Source organism: Nerophis ophidion, linkage group LG24 (assembly GCF_033978795.1).
Source record: "Nerophis ophidion isolate RoL-2023_Sa linkage group LG24, RoL_Noph_v1.0, whole genome shotgun sequence".
In the NCBI taxonomy this organism is placed as follows: domain Eukaryota; kingdom Metazoa; phylum Chordata; class Actinopteri; order Syngnathiformes; family Syngnathidae; genus Nerophis; species Nerophis ophidion.
Genome location: NC_084634.1, coordinates 1,958,072 through 1,984,951, shown reverse-complemented (window position 1 = coordinate 1,984,951; position 26,880 = coordinate 1,958,072). Strand labels below are relative to the sequence as shown.

Here is a 26,880-nt window from a genome sequence, read left to right as displayed (position 1 = left end):
CAACGTTATGTCTGGAGGAGAAAAAATGAAGCTTACAAAGAGAAGAACACCTGGCCTACTGTTAAGCATGGTGGGGGGTCAATCATGCTCTGGGGCTGTTTCTCTGCCTCAGGTAGCGGGAATCTCCAGCGCGTTCAAGACATTATGAATGTATCACATTTGTGTCTATTTGACACATCTATATTTGATATGACTATAAACAAAATACAGAATACATGTCCACCTTGCTAAAACACCAAATTGTGTGGGGGTTGAATAATTTTGATCTCAACTGTACACATGTACATACACACATTTTTACAATGGAGTTCAGGGTGCACATCATGCCGCCAACAAATTGCGAGCGCTGGACGAAACTCTAACTACAAATATGATGGTTGTGTTGCCCACTTGTAAAAATGTTACAAAATAAGTCGTACTTTTAAAAATGTTTTGCTTCCAACACTTAAATCTCGAGATCACCTTCAGATCTATCAGTCGATTAGAAGTTTTTATAGGTTTTTTGTTTTATGCACTTTTCGGCAAATACAACAGTTTTTTATGGCAAACACAAAATATCCAGTATTTTTCCCACCCAATTACAAATTTGAGTATTCAAATATGTCAGTAAATTACCACAACATTGTTTTGATTCATTATTATTTTTTGAGCAATGATATTTAAAAATAAAAATCCAACAAAAAGGGTCCCACTTATAAAGTTTATTTTATTTTATACATTTGTTTTTACTCTCAGCACTTAAATCTCGAGATCACATTTAGATCTATGACAGTTAAAAAAAAAAATAAATAAAAATCCCACTAAAAAAGTTTGAATACAAGTTTTTTGGTTTTTGCACTTTTTGTCAGACAACTGTTTTTTTGTAATATTAAAAACACAAATTATGCAGTTTTTTTTACCCCCAAATTACAACATTTGAATGATCAAATATGTCAATAATTCATAATTATTTTTTTTATTCATTATTATTTTTTGAGCAATGATAGTTAAAAAAATAAATAATGAAATCCCACTAAAATTCCTGGGGTACCCAAAATTTATTTTATTTTATTATTATTTATTTATTTTTTAACTCTCAGCACTTAAATCTCAAGATCACCTTTCGATCTATGACAGTTAAAAATAAATTAATTAATTAAAATAAAAAAAAATCCCACTAAAAATGTTGGGTACCCAAAAGGGTCCCACTCATAAAAATGTAAAAAAAAAAAAGAGTCAGATTTTTAACAAAAAAATAGTTTTACTTCCAACACTCAGTTCTATGTGGATTACAAGTTTTTATACATTTTTTTGTTTGGTTTTATGCACTTTTTGACAAATACAACTGTTTTTTTTGTTATGGCAAGCACAAAGTATGCTGTATTTTTTTCCGCAAAATTACAAATTTGAAAATTAAAATTTGTCAATAATTCATCTCAACGTTGTTTTGATTCGTTGTCATTTTTTTAAACAATGACAATTTAAAAAAAAAAAAAAAAAATCCCACTTAAAGTCTTGGGGGACCCAAAATGGTCCCACTTATATTTGATTTATTTTGTATTTATTCAATTTTGTTCATTTAAAAAATAAATTAAACTTTCAGCACTTAAATCTCGAGATCACCTTTAGATATATGACATTTAAAAATAAATAAATAAATAAATTAAAGTAAAAAAAATCCAACTAAAAATGTTGAGTACCCAAAAGGGTCCCAGTCATAAAAATGTTTTAAAAAAGAGTCAGATTTTTTACAAAAAAATTGTTTTACTTCCAACATTCAGTTCTATGTGGATTACACGTTTTTATACATTTTTTGTTTTGTTTTATGCACTTTTTGACAAATACAACAGTTTTTTTTTGTTATGGCAAGCACAAAGTATGCTGTATTTTTTTCCCCAAAATTACAAATTTGAAAATTAAAATTTGTCTATAATTCATCACAACATTGTTGTGATTCGTTGTCATTTTTTAAACAATGACAGTTAAAAAAAAAAAATTAAAAATCCCACTTAAAGTCTTGGGGGACCCAAAAGGGTCCCACTTATAATTGATTTGTTTTGTATTTATTTAATTTTGTCCACTTAAAAAAAAAAAAAATGTATCTTTCAGCACTTAAATCTCGAGATCACCTTTAGATCTATGACAGTTAAAAAAAAAAAAAAAACACAAAAATTGTTGGGGCCCACTCATAAAAATGTTAAAGAGTAAGATTTTTGAATACTTTTTTTTTTTACTTCCAACACTCAGTTCTATGTCGATTACAAGTTTTTGTAAATTTTTTGTTATGTTTTATGCACATTTTGACAAGTAAAACTTTATTTTTATTTTTATGGCAAATACAAAATATGCTGTATTTTTTCTCCCCAAAATTAAAAAATTTAAAATGAAAATTTGTCAATAATCATTCAAAACATTGGTTTGATTCGTTGTTATTTTTTAAACAACTATAAAAAAAAAAATAAAAAAAATCCCAATAAAAATCTTGGGGGAACCAAAAGGGTCCCACTTATAATTTATTTATTTTTTATGTATTTAATTATGTTATTATTATTTGTTTTAACTTTCAGCACTTAAATCTCGAGATCACCTTTAGATCTTTGACCATTAAAAATAAATGAATAAATCCGCCAAAATTATTGGGGACCCAAAAGGGTCGCACTCATAAAAATGTCAAAAGTCAGATTCAAAAAAATTTTTTTTTTATTTCCAACACTCAGATCTATGTCAATTACAAGTTTTTATGCATTTTTTGTTTGTTTTGTTTTATGCACTTTTTGGCAAAAACAACTGTTTATTTTTTTTTTTTATGGCAAACACACTAAATATGCTGTATTTTCCCCCCAAAATTACAAATAAAAAAAATAAAAAGAATTAATCAGAACATTGTTTTGATTCATTGTTATTTTTCAAACAATGACCGTTTCCAAAAAAAAATCTCACTTTAGATCTATGATGGTAAAATAAAAATAAAAAAAAGTACAACTTATTTTTTTAATTTTTATGAGTGGGACCTTTTTGGGTCCCTAAGAATTTTAGTGGGATTTACGTGTTGAGAGTAAAGAAAAATTTAATAAATAATAATAAAATATATATACAATATATATACATATATTTTTTTTTAATTAAAATAAAATAAATACAATATATTTAATCTATTTAATTAAAATAATATGTAACTATCTATCTATCTAGCTATACATATATATGTATATGTATGTGTGTGTGTGTATATATATATATGGAATTTTTATTTTTTTATTTATTAATTTTTATTTTATTTTTTTTATCCTTTACTCTCAACACGTATATCTTGAGATCACCTTTAGATCTATGATGTTAAAATAAAAATCTAAAAAAGTGTGACCCAAGAATTTTAGTGGGATTTTTTATTTTTTTTTATTTTTTTACCATCATAGAGCTAAAGGTGATCTCAAGATTTACATGTTGAGAATAAAGAAAAATTAAATAAACAATAATATATATATATTTTTTTATTTTTTTATTTTATTAAAATAAAATTAATAAATGTATATGTATATATTTAATTTATTTTATTAAACAAAAAAAATATATATATATTTTTTAAATTTATTTTATTAAAATAAATTATATATATATATATATATTTATTTTTTTTACTCTCAACATGTAAATCTTGAGATCACCTTTAGCTCTATGATGGTAAAAAAATTTAAATCCCACTAAAATTCCTGGGGACCCAAAATGGTCACTCATGAAAATTTTAAAAATAAGTCAACTTTTTTAGATTTTTTTTACCATCATAGATCTAAAGTTGATCTCAAGATTTACGTGTTGAGAGTAAAGAAAAAAATAATATATATATATATATAATGTTCTTTACTTTGTTTTTATTTAGTTTTTCTTTAGTAAAGAAAAATTAAATAAATAATATATATATATTTTTTTTTTCTTCTTTTTTTGATTAGATTGTTAATTTTATTTAAATAAAATATACCAAAAAATACTTTATTAAAATAAGATAAATTCTTTACTTTGTTTTTATTTATTTTTTTTTAGTAAAGAAAAATAAAATAAATAATAACATATATATACATATATATATATATTTTTAAATTTAAATAAAATATGTAAAAAAATATTTTATTAAAATAAAATAAATTTTATATTTATATATACATATATATATATATATATATATATATATATTTTTTTTTTCATATATTTTTTTCTTTTACTCTCAACACGTAAATTTTGAGATCACTTTTAGATCTATGATGGTAAAAAAAAATAATAATAAAAATACCAGTCATAAAAATGTTAAAAATAAGTTGTACTTTTTTAGATTTAAAAAAAACAAACATTTTTTTTACTTCCATCACTTCAATCTACAGATCACTGTCAGATCTATCAGTTTGTACCTAAATAGTTGGACTGATGACCCACAATGCATCACTGTGTGTGTGTGTGTGTGTGTGTGTGTGTGTGTGTGTGTGTGTGTGTGTGTGTGTGTGTGTGTGTGTGTGTGTGCACAGGCCATGGCGGCGTGTTACCCGGGCAAGGGTGCGGGCTACGTGCGACACGTGGACAACCCCAACAGTGACGGGCGCTGCATCACCTGCATTTACTACCTCAACAAGAACTGGAAGGCCCAGGTCCTTGAAGGCACCACCCCCTCTGACCTCTGACCTCTGACCTCACAAAACAAAAAGTGTTTGTCGTGCAGGAAGACGGCGGCGTCCTGCGCATCTTTCCAGACGGGCAGTCGTGCGCGGTGGACATCGAGCCCCACTTTGACCGCCTGCTGGTCTTCTGGTCGGACCGCAGGAACCCTCATCAGGTGTTGCCTTCCTACGCCGCCAGGTGACACACCCCTTGTTGCCATGGTGACCTACTGGTGACCTGCTGGTGACCTGCTGTGTGCCTCCCCCAGGTACGCTGTCACCGTTTGGTACTTTGACTCCCACGAGCGAGCCCAGGCCAGGAGACGACTCGCCCGCCCCGCTGGTACACACACACACACACACACACACACACACACACACACACACACACACACACTCATGTACACACACACTCATGTACACACACTCTCATGTACACACACTCTCATGTACACACACACTCATGTACACACACACTCATGTACACACACACACTCATGTACACGCACACACACATGTACACACACACACACACACTCATGTACACACACACACTCATGTACACACACACTCATGTACACACACACACACTCATGTACACACACACACTCATGTACACAAACACACTCATGTACACACACTCTCATGCACACACACACTCATGCACACACACACTCATGTACACACACACTCATGTACACACACACTCATGTACACACACACACATGTACACACACACTCTCATGTACACACACACTCAAGCACACACACTCATGCACACTAGTATTTTATTGTTTGTATCCTGTAGTTAGTGTGTACTGTAGTATTTGAGTGTACTTAGTCTGTACTGATGTGTGTGTACTGTAGTATTTGAGTGTACTTAGTCTGTACTGATGTGTGTGTACTGTAGTATTTGAGTATAGTTAGTGTGTACTGAGGTGTGTGTACTGTAGTATTTGAGTGTAGTTGGTGTGTACTGTAGTATTTGAGTGTACTTAGTGTATACTGAGGTGTATGTACTGTAGTATTTGAGTGTACTTAGTGTGTACTGAGGTGTGTGTACTGTAGTGTTTGAGTCTAGTTAGTGTGTACTGATGTGTGTGTACTGTAGTATTTGAGTGTACTTAGTCTGTACTGATGTGTGTGTACTGTAGTATTTGAGTATAGTTAGTGTGTACTGAGGTGTGGGTACTGTAGTATTTGAGTGTAGTTGGTGTGTAGTGTAGTATTTGAGTGTACTTAGTGTATACTGAGGTGTATGTACTGTAGTATTTGAGTGTACTTAGTGTGTACTGAGGTGTGTGTACTGTAGTGTTTGAGTCTAGTTAGTGTGTACTGATGTGTGTGTACTGTAGTATTTGAGTGTACTTAGTCTGTACTGATGTGTGTGTACTGTAGTATTTGAGTATAGTTAGTGTGTACTGAGGTGTGGGTACTGTAGTATTTGAGTGTAGTTGGTGTGTAGTGTAGTATTTGAGTGTACTTAGTGTATACTGAGGTGTATGTACTGTAGTATTTGAGTGTACTTAGTGTGTACTGAGGTGTGTGTACTGTAGTGTTTGAGTCTAGTTAGTGTGTACTGAGGTCTGTGTACTGTAGTATTTGAGTGTACTTAGTCTGTACTGATGTGTGTGTACTGTAGTATTTGAGTGTAGTTAGTGTGTACTGAGGTGTGTGTACTGTAGTATTTGAGTGTAGTTGGTGTGTACTGTAGTATTTGAGTGTACTTAGTGTGTACTGAGGTGTATGTACTGTAGTATTTGAGTGTACTTAGTGTGTACTGAGGTGTGTGTACTGTAGTATTTGAGTATAGTTAGTGTTTACTGAGGTGCGTACTGTAGTATTTGAGTGTAGTTTGTGTGTACTGATGTGTGTGTACTGTAGTATTTGAGTGTAGTTTGTGTGTATTGTATTATTTGAGTAAAGTGTGTACTGAGGTGTGTACTGTAGTATTTGAGTGTAGTTTGTGTGTACCGATGTGTGTGTACTGTAGTATTTGAGTGGTTTGTGTGTATTGTATTATTTGAGTATAGTTAGTGTTTACTGTAGTATTTGAGTAGTTAGGGTGTGTTGTAGTATTTGAGTATAGTTAGTGTGTACTGTACTATTTGACTATAGTTATCGAGTACTGTAGTATTTTACTATAGTTAGTGTGTACTGTAGTATTTGAGTGTAGTTAGTGTGTACTGTAGTATCTGAGTATAGTTAGTGTGTACTGAGGTGTGTGTACTGTAGTATTTGAGTGTAGTTAGGGTGTGTTTTAGTATTTGAGTATGTTAGTGTGTACTGAGGTGTGTGTACTGTAGTATTTGAGTATAGTTAGTGTTTACTGTAGTATCTGAGTATAGTTAGTGTGTACTGAGGTGTGTGTACTGTAGTATCTGAGTATAGTTAGTGTGTACTGAGGTGTGTGTACTGTAGTATTTGAGTGTTGTTAGGGTGTGTTGTAGTATTTGAGTATGTTAGTGTGTACTGAGGTGTGTGTACTGTAGTATTTGAGTATAGTTAGTGTATACTGAGGTGTGTGTAGTGTAGTATTTGAGTGTAGTTTGTGTGTACTGAGGTGTGTGTACTGTAGTATTTGACTATAGTTAGTGTGTACTGTAGTATTTGAGTGTAGTTAGTGTGTACTGTAGTATCTGAGTATAGCTAGTGTGTACTGAGGTGTGTGTACTGTAGTATTTGAGTATAGTTAGTGTTTACTGTAGTATTTGAGTGTAGTTAGGGTGTATAGTAGTATTTGAGTATAGTTGGTGTGTACTGTGGAATTTGAGTATAGTTAGTGTGTACTGTAGTATTTGAGTGTAGTTAGGGTGTGTTGTAGTATTTGAGTATAGTTAGTGTGTACTGAAGTTTGTGTAGTGTAGTATTTGAGTATAGTTAGTGTGTACTGAGGTGTGTGTACTGTAGTATTTGAGTATAGTTAGTGTATACTGAGGTGTGTGTAGTGTAGTATTTGAGTGTAGTTTGTGTGTACTGAGGTGTGTGTACTGTAGTATTTGAGTGTAGTTAGGGTGTGTTGTAGTATTTGAGTATAGTTTGTGTATACTGAGGTTTGTGTACTGTAGTATTTGAGTATAGTTAGTGTGTACTGTAGTATTTGAGTATAGTTAGTGTTTAATGTAGTATTTGAGTGTAGTTAGGGTGTGTTGTAGTATTTGAGTATAGTTGGTGTGGACTGAGGTGTGTGTACTGTAGTATTTGAGTATAGTTAGTGTATACTGAGGTTTGTGTACTGTAGTATTTGAGTATAGTTAGTGTGTACTGTAGTATTTGAGTATAGTTAGTGTTTAATGTAGTATTTGAGTGTAGTTAGGGTGTGTTGTAGTATTTGAGTATAGTTGGTGTGGACTGAGGTGTGTGTACTGTAGTATTTGAGTGTGGTTAGTGTGTACTGAGGTGTGTGTACTGTAGTATTTGAGTGTAGTTAGTGTGTACTGCAATATTTGAGTATAGTTAGTGTACTGAGGTGTGTGTACTGTAGTATTTGAGCATAGTTAGTGTGTACTGAGGTGTGTGTACTGTAGTATTTGAGTGTAGTTAGGGTGTGTTGTAGTATTTGAGTATAGTTAGTGTGTACTGAGGTGTGTGTACTGTAGTATTTGAGTGTAGTTAGTGTTTACTGTGGTATCTGAGTGTAGTTAGTGTGTACTGAGGTGTGTGTACTGTAGTATTTGAGTATAGTTAGTGTTTACTGTAGTATCTGAGTATAGTTAGTGTGTACTGAGGTGTGTGTACTGTAGAATTTGAGTATAGTTAGTGTGTACTTTAGTATTTGAGTGTAGTTAGGGTGTGTTGTAGTATTTGAGTATGTTAGTGTGTACTGAGGTGTGTGTAGTGTAGTATTTGAGTGTAGTTTGTGTACTGAGGTGTGTGTACTGTAGTATTTGACTATAGTTAGTGTGTACTGTAGTATTTGAGTGTAGTTAGTGTGTACTGTGGTATCTGAGTATAGTTAGTGTGTACTGAGGTGTGTGTACTTTAGTATTTGAGTATAGTTAGTGTTTACTGTAGTATTTGAGTATAGTTAGTGTTTACTGTAGTATTTGAGTGTAGTTAGGGTGTATTGTAGTATTTGAGTATAGTTGGTGTGTACTGTGGAATTTGAGTATAGTTAGTGTGTACTGTAGTATTTGAGTGTGGTTAGGGTGTGCTGTAGTATTTGAGTATAATTAGTGTGCACTGTAGTATTTGAGTCTAGTTAGTGTGTACTGACGTATTTGAGTGTACTTAGTGTATACTGTAGTATTTGAGTGTACTGAGGTGTGTGTTCTGTAGTATTTGAGTGTAGTAAGTGTGTACTGTAGTATTTGAGTATAGTTAGTGTGTACTGAGGTGTGTTTACTGTAGTATTTGAGTGTAGTTAGGGTGTGTTGTAGTATTTGAGTATAGTTAGTGTGTACTTTAGTATTTGAGTATAGTTAGTGTGTACTGAGGTGTGTGTACTGTAGTATTTGAGTGTGGTTAGGGTGTGTTGCAGTATTTGAGTATAGTTAGTGTTTACTGTAGTATTTGAGTGTACTTAGTGTGTGTGTGTTGCAGTATTTGAGTATAGTTAGTGTTTACTGTAGTATTTGAGTGTACTTAGTGTGTGTGTGTTGCAGTATTTGAGTATAGTTAGTGTGCACTGTAGTATTTGAGTATAGTTAGTGTTTACTGTAGTATTTGAGTGTACTTAGTGTGTACTTTAGTATTTGAGTATAGTTAGTGTAGTATTTGAGTGTACTTAGTGTGTGTGTGTGTGTGTTGCAGTGCGCAGCAGCTGATTGGAGACACTCCCCCCGGTGGCAGGTACAGAGAACTGCAGCGAGACAGAACAAGTCAGCCTTTGACGTTGGAGGCGTGGCTTAACCCCGTGCTGTCGTCTGATTGGCTGGCTGCTGCACGATGCACCCCGCCCCCAACCTTCTGCACGTTGACCTTTGACCTACGGAGAGCCAGGAGGGTCCAGGTGTTGGGGGGTCACGGTGGTCATGTGACTCCTGGGCTGTTGTAGAGGTTTGTGCAGCCCTTTGAGACATTAGTGATTTAAGGCTATATAAGTGAACATTGATTGATTGATGATGTCATGCTGCCTTGTTGCATGGAAGATAGTCATTAAAATATTATATCAATCACTAATCATGTGTCTTAATGCCTCATTTAAATATTATGAAGCACTAAACATGTTAATAGTCACTAATGTGTCTTCATGTGAAGACACATTAGTGACTATTAATACTTTAATGAGGCGTGAAGACACATTAGTGACTATTAATACTTTAATAAGGCATCAAGACACATTAGTGACTATTAATACTTTAATGAGACATGAAGACACATTAGTGACTATTAATACTTTAATAAGACATGAAGACACATTAGTGACTATTAATACTTTAATAAGACATGAAGACACATTAGTGACTATTAATACTTTAATGAGGCATGAAGACACATTAGTGACTATTAATACTTTAATGAGACATGAAGACACATTAGTGACTATTAATACTTTAATGAGGCATGAAGACACATTAGTGACTATTAATACCTTAACGAGGCGTGAAGACACATTAGTGACTATTAATACTTTAATAAGGCATCAAGACATTAGTGACTATTAATACTTTAATAAGACATGAAGACACATTAGTGACTATTAATACTTTAATGAGACATGAAGACACATTAGTGACTATTAATACTTTAATAAGACATGAAGACACATTAGTGACTATTAATACTTTAATAAGACATGAAGACACATTAGTGACTATTAATACTTTAATAAGACATGAAGACACATTAGTGACTATTAATACTTTAATGAGGCATGAAGACACATTAGTGACTATTAATACTTTAATGAGGCATGAAGACACATTAGTGACTATTAATACTTTAATGAGACATGAAGACACATTAGTGACTATTAATACTTTAATGAGGCATGAAGACACATTAGTGACTATTAATACTTTAATAAGGCATCAAGACATTAGTGACTATTAATACTTTAATAAGACATGAAGACACATTAGTGACTATTAATACTTTAATGAGACATGAAGACACATTAGTGACTATTAATACTTTAATAAGACATGAAGACACATTAGTGACTATTAATACTTTAATAAGACATGAAGACACATTAGTGACTATTAATACTTTAATGAGACATGAAGACACATTAGTGACTATTAATACTTTAATAAGACATGAAGACACATTAGTGACTATTAATACTTTAATAAGGCATCAAGACATTAGTGACTATTAATACTTTAATAAGACATGAAGACACATTAGTGACTATTAATACTTTAATGAGACATGAAGACACATTAGTGACTATTAATACTTTAATAAGACATGAAGACACATTAGTGACTATTAATACTTTAATAAGACATGAAGACACATTAGTGACTATTAATACTTTAATAAGACATGAAGACACATTAGTGACTATTAATACTTTAATGAGGCATGAAGACACATTAGTGACTATTAATACTTTAATGAGGCATGAAGACACATTAGTGACTATTAATACTTTAATGAGACATGAAGACACATTAGTGACTATTAATACTTTAATGAGGCATGAAGACACATTAGTGACTATTAATACTTTAATAAGACATGAAGACACATTAGTGACTATTAATACTTTAATGAGGCATGAAGACACATTAGTGACTATTAATACTTTAATGAGGCATGAAGACACATTAGTGACTATTAATACTTTAATGAGACATGAAGACACATTAGTGACTATTAATACTTTAATGAGGCATGAAGACACATTAGTGACTATTAATACTTTAATGAGACATGAAGACACATTAGTGACTATTAATACTTTAATGAGGCATGAAGACACATTAGTGACTATTAATACTTTAATGAGACATGAAGACACATTAGTGACTATTAATACTTTAATAAGACATGAAGACACATTAGTGACTATTAATACTTTAATGAGGCATGAAGACACATTAGTGACTATTAATACTTTAATAAGGCATCAAGACACATTAGTGACTATTAATACTTTAATGAGACATGAAGACACATTAGTGACTATTAATACTTTAATGAGACATGAAGACACATTAGTGACTATTAATACTTTAATGAGGCATGAAGACACATTAGTGACTATTAATACTTTAATGAGACATGAAGACACATTAGTGACTATTAATACTTTAATAAGACATGAAGACACATTAGTGACTATTAATACTTTAATGAGGCATGAAGACACATTAGTGACTATTAATACTTTAATGAGGCATGAAGACACATTAGTGACTATTAATACTTTAATGAGACATGAAGACACATTAGTGACTATTAATACTTTAATGAGGCATGAAGACACATTAGTGACTATTAATACTTTAATGAGGCATGAAGACACATTAGTGACTATTAATACTTTAATAAGGCATCAAGACACATTAGTGACTATTAATACTTTAATGAGACATGAAGACACATTAGTGACTATTAATACTTTAATGAGGCATGAAGACACATTAGTGACTATTAATACTTTAATAAGACATGAAGACACATTAGTGACTATTAATACTTTAATGAGGCATGAAGACACATTAGTGACTATTAATACTTTAATAAGGCATCAAGACACATTAGTGACTATTAATACTTTAATGAGGCATGAAGACACATTAGTGACTATTAATACTTTAATAAGGCATCAAGACACATTAGTGACTATTAATACTTTAATGAGACATGAAGACACATTAGTGACTATTAATACTTTAATGAGGCATGAAGACACATTAGTGACTATTAATACTTTAATAAGGCATCAAGACACATTAGTGACTATTAATACTTTAATGAGACATGAAGACACATTAGTGACTATTAATACTTTAATAAGACATGAAGACACATTAGTGACTATTAATACTTTAATGAGGCATGAAGACACATTAGTGACTATTAATACTTTAATAAGGCATCAAGACACATTAGTGACTATTAATACTTTAATGAGACATGAAGACACATTAGTGACTATTAATACTTTAATGAGGCATGAAGACACATTAGTGACTATTAATACTTTAATGAGACATGAAGACACATTATTGACTATTAATACTTTAATAAGGCATCAAGACACATTAGTGACTATTAATACTTTAATGAGACATGAAGACACATTAGTGACTATTAATACTTTAATGAGGCATGAAGACACATTAGTGACTATTAATACATTAATAAGGCATCAAGACACATTAGTGACTATTAATACTTTAATGAGACATGAAGACACATTAGTGACTATTAATACTTTAATGAGGCATGAAGACACATTAGTGACTATTAATACTTTAATGAGACATGAAGACACATTAGTGACTATTAATACTTTAATAAGACATCAAGACACATTAGTGACTATTAATACTTTAATAAGACATCAAGACACATTAGTGACTATTAATACTTTAATGAGGCATGAAGACACATTAGTGACTATTAATACTTTAATAAGGCATCAAGACACATTAGTGACTATTAATACTTTAATGAGGCATGAAGACACATTAGTGACTATTAATACTTTAATAAGGCATCAAGACACATTAGTGACTATTAATACTTTAATAAGGCATCAAGACACATTAGTGACTATTAATACTTTAATAAGACATGAAGACACATTAGTGACTATTAATACTTTAATGAGACATGAAGACACATTAGTGACTATTAATACTTTAATAAGACATCAAGACACATTAGTGACTATTAATACTTTAATAAGACATCAAGACACATTAGTGACTATTAATACTTTAATGAGACATGAAGACACATTAGTGACTATTAATACTTTAATGAGACATGACGACACATTAGTGACTATTAATACTTTAATGAGACATGAAGACACATTAGTGACTATTAATACTTTAATGAGACATGAAGACACATTAGTGACTATTAATACTTTAATAAGACATGAAGACACATTAGTGACTATTAATACTTTAATGAAACATGAAGACACATTAGTGACTATTAATACTTTAATAAGACATCAAGACACATTAGTGACTATTAATACTTTAATGAGACATGAAGACACATTAGTGACTATTAATACTTTAATGAGGCATGAAGACACATTAGTGACTATTAATACTTTAATAAGACATGAAGACACATTAGTGACTATTAATACTTTAATGAGACATGAAGACACATTAGTGACTATTAATACTTTAATAAGACATGAAGACACATTAGTGACTATTAATACTTTAATGAGACATGAAGACACATTAGTGACTATTAATACTTTAATAAGGCATCAAGACACATTAGTGACTATTAATACTTTAATGAGACATGAAGACACATTAGTGACTATTAATACTTTAATGAGGCATGAAGACACATTAGTGACTATTAATACTTTAATAAGACATGAAGACACATTAGTGACTATTAATACTTTAATAAGGCATCAAGACACATTAGTGACTATTAATACTTTAATGAGACATGAAGACACATTAGTGACTATTAATACTTTAATAAGACATGAAGACACATTAGTGACTATTAATACTTTAATGAGGCATGAAGACACATTAGTGACTATTAATACTTTAATAAGGCATCAAGACACATTAGTGACTATTAATACTTTAATGAGACATGAAGACACATTAGTGACTATTAATACTTTAATGAGGCATGAAGACACATTAGTGACTATTAATACTTTAATGAGACATGAAGACACATTAGTGACTATTAATACTTTAATAAGGCATCAAGACACATTAGTGACTATTAATACTTTAATGAGACATGAAGACACATTAGTGACTATTAATACTTTAATGAGGCATGAAGACACATTAGTGACTATTAATACATTAATAAGGCATCAAGACACATTAGTGACTATTAATACTTTAATGAGACATGAAGACACATTAGTGACTATTAATACTTTAATGAGGCATGAAGACACATTAGTGACTATTAATACTTTAATGAGACATGAAGACACATTAGTGACTATTAATACTTTAATAAGACATCAAGACACATTAGTGACTATTAATACTTTAATAAGACATCAAGACACATTAGTGACTATTAATACTTTAATGAGGCATGAAGACACATTAGTGACTATTAATACTTTAATAAGGCATCAAGACACATTAGTGACTATTAATACTTTAATAAGGCATCAAGACACATTAGTGACTATTAATACTTTAATAAGACATGAAGACACATTAGTGACTATTAATACTTTAATGAGACATGAAGACACATTAGTGACTATTAATACTTTAATAAGACATCAAGACACATTAGTGACTATTAATACTTTAATAAGACATCAAGACACATTAGTGACTATTAATACTTTAATGAGACATGAAGACACATTAGTGACTATTAATACTTTAATGAGACATGACGACACATTAGTGACTATTAATACTTTAATGAGACATGAAGACACATTAGTGACTATTAATACTTTAATGAGACATGAAGACACATTAGTGACTATTAATACTTTAATAAGACATGAAGACACATTAGTGACTATTAATACTTTAATGAGACATGAAGACACATTAGTGACTATTAATACTTTAATAAGACATCAAGACACATTAGTGACTATTAATACTTTAATAAGACATCAAGACACATTAGTGACTATTAATACTTTTAATAAGACATCAAGACACATTAGTGACTATTAATACTTTAATAAGACATGAAGACACATTAGTGACTATTAATACTTTAATGAGACATGAAGACACATTAGTGACTATTAATACTTTAATAAGACATGAAGACACATTAGTGACTATTAATACTTTAATGAGACATGAAGACACATTAGTGACTATTAATACTTTAATGAGGCATGAAGACACATTAGTGACTATTAATACTTTAATGAGACATGAAGACACATTAGTGACTATTAATACTTTAACAAGGCATCGAGACACATTAGTGACTATTAATACTTTAATAAAACATGAAGACACATTAGTGACTATTAATACCTTAACGAGGCGTGAAGACACATTAGTGACTATTAATACTTTAATAAGGCATCAAGACATTAGTGACTATTAATACTTTAATAAGACATGAAGACACATTAGTGACTATTAATACTTTAATGAGACATGAAGACACATTAGTGACTATTAATACTTTAATAAGGCATCAAGACACATTAGTGACTATTAATACTTTAATGAGACATGAAGACACATTAGTGACTATTAATACTTTAATGAGGCATGAAGACACATTAGTGACTATTAATACTTTAATGAGACATGAAGACACATTAGTGACTATTAATACTTTAATAAGACATCAAGACACATTAGTGACTATTAATACTTTAATAAGACATGAAGACAGATTAGTGACTATTAATACTTTAATAAGGCATCAAGACACATTAGTGACTATTAATACTTTAATGAGACATGAAGACACATTAGTGACTATTAATACTTTAATAAGACATGAAGACACATTAGTGACTATTAATACTTTAATAAGACATCAAGACACATTAGTGACTATTAATACTTTAATAAGACATCAAGACACATTAGTGACTATTAATACTTTAATGAGGCATGAAGACACATTAGTGACTATTAATACTTTAATAAGGCATCAAGACACATTAGTGACTATTAATACTTTAATAAGGCATCAAGACACATTAGTGACTATTAATACTTTAATAAGACATGAAGACACATTAGTGACTATTAATACTTTAATGAGACATGAAGACACATTAGTGACTATTAATACTTTAATAAGACATCAAGACACATTAGTGACTATTAATACTTTAATAAGACATCAAGACACATTAGTGACTATTAATACTTTAATGAGACATGAAGACACATTAGTGACTATTAATACTTTAATGAGACATGACGACACATTAGTGACTATTAATACTTTAATGAGACATGAAGACACATTAGTGACTATTAATACTTTAATGAGACATGAAGACACATTAGTGACTATTAATACTTTAATAAGACATGAAGACACATTAGTGACTATTAATACTTTAATGAGACATGAAGACACATTAGTGACTATTAATACTTTAATAAGACATCAAGACACATTAGTGACTATTAATACTTTAATAAGACATCAAGACACATTAGTGACTATTAATACTTTTAATAAGACATCAAGACACATTAGTGACTATTAATACTTTAATAAGACATGAAGACACATTAGTGACTATTAATACTTTAATGAGACATGAAGACACATTAGTGACTATTAATACTTTAATAAGACATGAAGACACATTAGTGACTATTAATACTTTAATGAGACATGAAGACACATTAGTGACTATTAATACTTTAATGAGGCATGAAGACACATTAGTGACTATTAATACTTTAATGAGACATGAAGACACATTAGTGACTATTAATACTTTAATAAGGCATCAAGACATTAGTGACTATTAATACTTTAATAAAACATGAAGACACATTAGTGACTATTAATACCTTAACGAGGCGTGAAGACACATTAGTGACTATTAATACTTTAATAAGGCATCAAGACATTAGTGACTATTAATACTTTAATAAGACATGAAGACACATTAGTGACTATTAATACTTTAATGAGACATGAAGACACATTAGTGACTATTAATACTTTAATAAGGCATCAAGACACATTAGTGACTATTAATACTTTAATGAGACATGAAGACACATTAGTGACTATTAATACTTTAATGAGACATGAAGACACATTAGTGACTATTAATACTTTAATGAGGCATGAAGACACATTAGTGACTATTAATACTTTAATGAGACATGAAGACACATTAGTGACTATTAATACTTTAATAAGGCATCAAGACACATTAGTGACTATTAATACTTTAATGAGACATGAAGACACATTAGTGACTATTAATACTTTAATGAGACATGAAGACACATTAGTGACTATTAATACTTTAATGAGGCATGAAGACACATTAGTGACTATTAATACTTTAATGAGACATGAAGACACATTAGTGACTATTAATACCTTAACGAGGCGTGGAGACACATTATTGACTATTAATACTTTAATAAGGCATCAAGACACATTAGTGACTATTAATACTTTAACAAGACATGAAGACACATTAGTGACTATTAATACTTTAATAAGACATCAAGACACATTAGTGACTATTAATACTTTAATAAGACATGAAGACAGATTAGTGACTATTAATACTTTAATGAGACATGAAGACACATTAGTGACTATTAATACTTTAATAAGACATGAAGACACATTAGTGACTATTAATACTTTAATAAGACATGAAGACACATTAGTGACTATTAATACTTTAATAAGACATGAAGACACATTAGTGACTATTAATACTTTAATAAGACGCGAAGACACATTAGTGACTATTAATACTTTAATAAGACATGAAGACACATTAGTGACTATTAATACTTTAATGAGACATGAAGACACATTAGTGACTATTAATACTTTAATAAGGCATCAAGACACATTAGTGACTATTAATACTTTAATGAGACATGAAGACACAGTGACTATTAATACTTTAACAAGGCATCGAGACACATTAGTGACTATTAATACTTTAATAAAACATGAAGACACATTAGTGACTATTAATACCTTAACGAGGCGTGAAGACACATTAGTGACTATTAATACTTTAACGAGACATGAAGACACAGTGACTATTAATACTTTAACAAGGCATCGAGACACATTAGTGACTATTAATACTTTAATAAAACATGAAGACACATTAGTGACTATTAATACCTTAACGAGGCGTGAAGACACATTAGTGACTATTAATACTTTAATAAGGCATCAAGACATTAGTGACTATTAATACTTTAATAAGACATGAAGACACATTAGTGACTATTAATACTTTAATGAGACATGAAGACACATTAGTGACTATTAATACTTTAATAAGACATGAAGACACATTAGTGACTATTAATACTTTAATAAGGCATCAAGACACATTAGTGACTATTAATACTTTAATAAGACATGAAGACACATTAGTGACTATTAATACTTTAATGAGACATGAAGACACATTAGTGACTATTAATACTTTAATGAGACATTAAGACACATTAGTGACTATTAATACTTTAATGAGACATGAAGACACATTAGTGATTATTAATACTTTAATAAGACATGAAGACACATTAGTGACTATTAATACCTTAACGAGGCGTGAAGACACATTATTGACTATTAATACTTTAATAAGGCATCAAGACACATTAGTGACTATTAATACTTTAACAAGACATGAAGACACATTAGTGACTATTAATACTTTAACGAGGCATGAAGACACATTAGTGACTATTAATACTTTAATGTGACGTGAAGACACATTAGTCACCCCTCGTTAAAGTACTAATGTGTCTTCATGTCTCATTAAAGTATTAATAGTCACTAATGTGTCTTCACGCCTCATTAAGGTATTAATAGTCAATAATGTGTCTTGATGCCTTATTAAAGTATTAATAGTCACTGTGTTTTCACGCTTCATTAAAGTATTAATAGTCACTAATGTGTCTTCACGCCTCGTTAAAGTATTAATAGTCACTAATGTGTCTTCACGCCTCGTTAAAGTATTAATAGTCACTAATGTGTCTTCACGCCTCGTTAAAGTATTAATAGTCACTAATGTGTCTTCACGCCTCGTTAAAGTATTAATAGTCACTAATGTGTCTTCACGCCTCGTTAAAGTATTAATAGTCACTAATGTGTCTTCACGCCTCGTTAAAGTATTAATAGTCACTAATGTGTCTTCACGCCTCGTTAAGGTATTAATAGTCACTAATGTGTCTTCACGCCTCATTAAGGTATTAATAGTCAATAATGTGTCTTGATGCCTTATTAAAGTATTAATAGTCACTGTGTTTTCACGCTTCATTAAAGTATTAATAGTCACTAATGTGTCTTCACGCCTCGTTAAAGTATTAATAGTCACTAATGTGTCTTCACGCCTCGTTAAAGTATTAATAGTCACTAATGTGTCTTCACGCCTCGTTAAAGTATTAATAGTCACTAATGTGTCTTCACGCCTCGTTAAAGTATTAATAGTCACTAATGTGTCTTCACGCCTCGTTAAAGTATTAATAGTCACTAATGTGTCTTCACGCCTCGTTAAAGTATTAATAGTCACTAATGTGTCTTCACGCCTCGTTAAAGTATTAATAGTCACTAATGTGTCTTCACGCCTCGTTAAAGTATTGATAGTCACTAATGTGTCTTCACGCCTCATTCAAGTATTAATAGTCACTAGTGTGTCTTCATGTCTTATTAAAGTATTAATAGTCACTAATGTGTCTTCATGTCTTATTAAAGTATTAATAGTCACTAATGTTTCTTCATGTCTTATTAAAGTATTAATAGTCACTAATGTGTCTTCACGCCTCATTCAAGTATTAATAGTCACTAGTGTGTCTTCATGTCTTATTAAAGTATTAATAGTCACTAATGTTTCTTCATGTCTTATTAAAGTATTAATAGTCACTAATGTGTCTTCACGCCTCGTTAAAGTATTAATAGTCACTAATGTGTCTTCACGCCTCATTCAAGTATTAATAGTCACTAGTGTGTCTTGATGCCTCATTAAAGTATTAATAGTCACTAATGTATCTTCAAGCCTCGTTAAAGTGTTAATAGTCACTAATGTGTCTTCATGTCTTATTAAAGTATTAATAGTCACTAATGTGTCTTCATGTCTTATTAAAGTATTAATAGTCACTAATGTGTCTTCATGTCTTATTAAAGTATTAATAGTCACTAATGTGTCTTGATGCCTCGTTAAAGTATTAATAGTCACTAATGTGTCTTGATGCCTCGTTAAAGTATTAATAGTCACTAATGTGTCTTCATGTCTCATTAAAGTATTAATAGTCACTAATGTGTCTTCATGTCTTATTAAAGTATTAATAGTCACTAATGTGTCTTCACGCCTCGTTAAAGTATTAATAGTCACTAATGTGTCTTCATGTCTTATTAAAGTATTAATAGTCACTAATGTGTCTTGATGCCTCGTTAAAGTATTAATAGTCACTAATGTGTCTTCATGTCTTATTAAAGTATTAATAGTCACTAATGTGTCTTGATGCCTCGTTAAAGTATTAATAGTCACTAATGTGTCTTCATGTCTCATTAAAGTATTAATAGTCACTAATGTGTCTTCATGTCTTATTAAAGTATTAATAGTCACTAATGTGTCTTCACGCCTCGTTAAAGTATTAATAGTCACTAATGTGTCTTCACGCCTCATTCAAGTATTAATAGTCACTAGTGTGTCTTGATGCCTCATTAAAGTATTAATAGTCACTAATGTATCTTCAAGCCTCGTTAAAGTGTTAATAGTCACTAATGTGTCTTCATGTCTTATTAAAGTATTAATAGTCACTAATGTGTCTTCATGTCTTATTAAAGTATTAATAGTCACTAATGTGTCTTCATGTCTTATTAAAGTATTAATAGTCACTAATGTGTCTTCATGTCTTATTAAAGTATTAATAGTCACTAATGTGTCTTCACGCCTCGTTAAAGTATTAATAGTCACTAATGTGTCTTCATGTCTCGTTAAAGTATTAATAGTCACTAATGTGTCTTCATGTCTCATTAAAGTATTAATAGTCACTAATGTGTCTTCATGTCTCATTAAAGTATTAATAGTCACTAATGTGTCTTCATGTCTTATTAAAGTATTAATAGTCACTAATGTGTCTTGATGCCTCGTTAAAGTATTAATAGTCACTAATGTGTCTTGATGCCTCGTTAAAGTATTAATAGTCACTAATGTGTCTTCACGCCTCGTTAAAGTATTAATAGTCACTAATGTGTCTTCACGTCTTATTAAAGTATTAATAGTCACTAATGTGTCTTCATGTCTTATTAAAGTATTAATAGTCACTAATGTGTCTTCATGTCTTATTAAAGTATTAATAGTCACTAATGTGTCTTCATGTCTTATTAAAGTATTAATAGTCACTAATGTGTCTTCACGTCTTATTAAAGTATTAATAGTCACTAATGTGTCTTCACGCCTCGTTAAAGTATTAATAGTCACTAATGTGTCTTCACGCCTCGTTAAAGTATTAATAGTCACTAATGTGTCTTCACGCCTCGTTAAAGTATTAATAGTCACTAATGTGTCTTCATGTCTCATTAAAATATTAATAGTCACTAATGTGTCTTCATGTCTTATTAAAGTATTAATAGTCACTAATGTGTCTTCACGCCTCGTTAAAGTATTAATAGTCACTAATGTGTCTTCACGCCTCGTTAAAGTATTAATAGTCACTAATGTGTCTTCATGTCTTATTAAAGTATTAATAGTCGCTAATGTGTCTTCATGTCTTATTAAAGTATTAATAGTCACTAATGTGTCTTCACGCCTCGTTAAAGTATTAATAGTCACTAATGTGTCTTGATGCCTTATTAAAGTATTAATAGTCACTAATGTGTCTTCATGTCTTATTAAAGTATTAATAGTCACTAATGTGTCTTCACGCCTCGTTAAAGTATTAATAGTCACTAATGTGTCTTCACGCCTCGTTAAAGTATTAATAGTCACTAATGTGTCTTCATGTCTTATTAAAGTATTAATAGTCACTAATGTGTCTTCATGTCTTATTAAAGTATTAATAGTCACTAATGTGTCTTCACGCCTCGTTAAAGTATTAATAGTCACTAATGTGTCTTGATGCCTTATTAAAGTATTAATAGTCACTAATGTGTCTTCATGTCTTATTAAAGTATTAATAGTCACTAATGTGTCTTCATGTCTTATTAAAGTATTAATAGTCACTAATGTGTCTTCACGCCTCGTTAAAGTATTAATAGTCACTAATGTGTCTTCACGCCTCGTTAAAGTATTAATAGTCACACATGTGTCTTCATGTCTTATTAAAGTATTAATAGTCACTAATGTGTCTTCACGCCTCGTTAAAGTATTAATAGTCACTAATGTGTCTTCATGTCTCATTAAAATATTAATAGTCACTAATGTGTCTTCACGTCTTATTAAAGTATTAATAGTCACTAATGTGTCTTCATGTCTTATTAAAGTATTAATAGTCACTAATGTGTCTTCATGTCTTATTAAAGTATTAATAGTCACTAATGTGTCTTCACGCCTCGTTAAAGTATTAATAGTCACTAATGTGTCTTCACGCCTCGTTAAAGTATTAATAGTCACACATGTGTCTTCATGTCTTATTAAAGTATTAATAGTCACTAATGTGTCTTCACGTCTTATTAAAGTATTAATAGTCACTAATGTGTCTTCATGTCTTATTAAAGTATTAATAGTCACTAATGTGTCTTCATGTCTTATTAAAGTATTAATAGTCACTAATGTGTCTTCATGTCTTATTAAAGTATTAATAGTCACTAATGTGTCTTCATGTCTTATTAAAGTATTAATAGTCACTAATGTGTCTTCATGTCTTATTAAAGTATTAATAGTCACTAATGTGTCTTCATGTCTTATTAAAGTATTAATAGTCACTAATGTGTCTTCATGTCTTATTAAAGTATTAATAGTCACTAATGTGTCTTCATGTCTTATTAAAGTATTAATAGTCACTAATGTGTCTTCACGCCTCGTTAAAGTATTAATAGTCACTAATGTGTCTTCGCGCCTCGTTAAAGTATTAATAGTCACTAATGTGTCTTCACGTCTTATTAAAGTATTAATAGTCACTAATGTGTCTTCATGTCTTATTAAAGTATTAATAGTCACTAATGTGTCTTCATGTCTTATTAAAGTATTAATAGTCACTAATGTGTCTTCACGCCTCGTTAAAGTATTAATAGTCACTAATGTGTCTTCGCGCCTCGTTAAAGTATTAATAGTCACTAATGTGTCTTCACGTCTTATTAAAGTATTAATAGTCACTAATGTGTCTTCATGTCTTATTAAAGTATTAATAGTCACTAATGTATCTTCACGCCTCGTTAAAGTATTAATAGTCACTAATGTGTCTTCACGCCTCGTTAAAGTATTAATAGTCACTAATGTGTCTTCATGTCTTATTAAAGTATTAATAGTCACTAATGTGTCTTCATGTCTTATTAAAGTATTAATAGTCACTAATGTGTCTTCATGTCTTATTAAAGTATTAATAGTCACTAATGTGTCTTCATGTCTTATTAAAGTATTAATAGTCACTAATGTGTCTTCATGTCTTATTAAAGTATTAATAGTCACTAATGTGTCTTCATGTCTTATTAAAGTATTAATAGTCACTAATGTGTCTTCGCGCCTCGTTAAAGTATTAATAGTCACTAATGTGTCTTCATGTCTTATTAAAGTATTAATAGTCACTAATGTGTCTTCACGTCTTATTAAAGTATTAATAGTCACTAATGAGTCTTCATGTCTTATTAAAGTATTAATAGTCACTAATGTGTCTTCACGTCTTATTAAAGTATTAATAGTCACTAATGTGTCTTCATGTCTTATTAAAGTATTAATAGTCACTAATGTGTCTTCATGTCTTATTAAAGTATTAATAGTCACTAATGTGTCTTCACGCCTCGTTAAAGTATTAATAGTCACTAATGTATCTTCACGCCTCGTTAAAGTATTAATAGTCACTAATGTGTCTTCGCGCCTCGTTAAAGTATTAATAGTCACTAATGTGTCTTTATGTCTTATTAAAGTATTAATAGTCACTAATGTGTCTCCATGTCTTATTAAAGTATTAATAGTCACTAATGTGTCTTCACGCCTCGTTAAAGTATTAATAGTCACTAATGTGTCTTCACGCCTCGTTAAAGTATTAATAGTCACTAATGTATCTTCACGCCTCGTTAAAGTATTAATAGTCACTAATGTGTCTTCATGTCTTATTAAAGTATTAATAGTCACTAATGTGTCTTCATGTCTTATTAAAGTATTAATAGTCACTAATGTATTTTCACGCCTCGTTAAAGTATTAATAGTCACTAATGTGTCTTCATGTCTTATTAAAGTATTAATAGTCACTAATGTGTCTTCATGTCTTATTAAAGTATTAATAGTCACTAATGTGTCTTCATGCCTCGTTAAAGTATTAATAGTCACTAATGTGTCTTCACGCCTCATTAAAGTATTAATAGTCACTAATGTGTCTTCATGTCTTATTAAAGTATTAATAGTCACTAATGTGTCTTGATGCCTTATTAAAGTATTAATAGTCACTAATGTGTCTTCATGTCTCATTAAAGTATTAATAGTCACTAATGTGTCTTCACGTCTTATTAAAGTATTAATAGTCACTAATGTGTCTTCACGTCTTATTAAAGTATTAATAGTCACTAATGTGTCTTCACGTCTCATTAAAGTATTAATAGTCACTAATGTGTCTTCATGTCTTATTAAAGTATTAATAGTCACTAATGTGTCTTCATGTCTCATTAAAGTATTAATAGTCATTAATGTGTCTTCATGTCTTATTAAAGTATTAATAGTCAGTAATGTGTCTTCACGTCTTATTAAAGTATTAATAGTCACTAATGTGTCTTCATGTCTTATTAAAGTATTAATAGTCACTAATGTGTCTTCATGTCTCATTAAAGTATTAATAGTCATTAATGTGTCTTCATGTCTTATTAAAGTATTAATAGTCAGTAATGTGTCTTCACGTCTTATTAAAGTATTAATAGTCACTAATGTGTCTTCACGTCTTATTAAAGTATTAATAGTCACTAATGTGTCTTCACGTCTCATTAAAGTATTAATAGTCACTAATGTGTCTTCATGTCTTATTAAAGTATTAATAGTCACTAATGTGTCTTCATGTCTCATTAAAGTATTAATAGTCATTAATGTGTCTTCATGTCTTATTAAAGTATTAATAGTCACTAATGTGTCTTCACGTCTTATTAAAGTATTAATAGTCACTAATGTGTCTTCACGTCTCATTAAAGTATTAATAGTCATTAATGTGTCTTCATGTCTTATTAAAGTATTAATAGTCACTAATGTGTCTTCATGTCTTATTAAAGTATTAATAGTCACTAATGTCTTGATTCCTTATTAAAGTATTAATAGTCACAAATGTGTCTTCATGTCTTATTAAAGTATTAATAGTCACTAATGTGTCTTCACGTCTTATTAAAGTATTAATAGTCATTAATGTGTCTTCATGTCTTATTAAAGTATTAATAGTCAGTAATGTGTCTTCATGTCTTATTAAAGTATTAATAGTCACTAATGTGTCTTCATGTCTTATTAAAGTATTAATAGTCAGTAATGTGTCTTCATATCTTATTAAAGTATTAATAGTCACTAATGTGTCTTCATGTCTCATTAAAGTATTAATAGTCACTAATGTGTCTTCATGTCTTATTAAAGTATTAATAGTCACTAATGTCTTGATTCCTTATTAAAGTATTAATAGTCACAAATGTGTCTTCATGTCTTATTAAAGTATTAATAGTCACTAATGTGTCTTCACGTCTCATTAAAGTATTAATAGTCAGTAATGTGTCTTCATGTCTTATTAAAGTATTAATAGTCACTAATGTGTCTTCACGTCTTATTAAAGTATTAATAGTCATTAATGTGTCTTCATGTCTTATTAAAGTATTAATAGTCAGTAATGTGTCTTCATGTCTTATTAAAGTATTAATAGTCACTAATGTGTCTTCACGTCTTATTAAAGTATTAATAGTCATTAATGTGTCTTCATGTCTTATTAAAGTATTAATAGTCAGTAATGTGTCTTCATGTCTTATTAAAGTATTAATAGTCACTAATGTGTCTTCATGTCTTATTAAAGTATTAATAGTCACTAATGTCTTGATTCCTTATTAAAGTATTAATAGTCACAAATGTGTCTTCATGTCTTATTAAAGTATTAATAGTCACTAATGTGTCTTCACGTCTTATTAAAGTATTAATAGTCATTAATGTGTCTTCATGTCTTATTAAAGTATTAATAGTCAGTAATGTGTCTTCATGTTTTATTAAAGTATTAATAGTCACTAATGTGTCTTCACGTCTTATTAAAGTATTAATAGTCATTAATGTGTCTTCATGTCTTATTAAAGTATTAATAGTCAGTAATGTGTCTTCATGTCT

At 30.2% G+C, this 26,880-nt stretch overlaps 1 protein-coding gene across 1 annotated transcript in view; it reads left to right on the top strand.

Annotated features, from left to right (window-relative positions):
- Positions 1 to 11,068, top strand: part of LOC133542023 (prolyl hydroxylase EGLN3-like) — a 30,292-nt gene extending 19,224 nt beyond the window's left edge. The window contains exons 3-6 of the mRNA XM_061885808.1: positions 4,494 to 4,613; positions 4,685 to 4,821; positions 4,892 to 4,965; positions 9,375 to 11,068. Of these exons, the coding sequence (XP_061741792.1) occupies positions 4,494 to 4,613; positions 4,685 to 4,821; positions 4,892 to 4,965; positions 9,375 to 9,388 (345 nt within the window). The 3' untranslated portion in view covers positions 9,389 to 11,068. The remainder of the gene's footprint in view (positions 1 to 4,493; positions 4,614 to 4,684; positions 4,822 to 4,891; positions 4,966 to 9,374) is intronic.
- Positions 11,069 to 26,880: the final 15,812 nt, after the last annotated feature.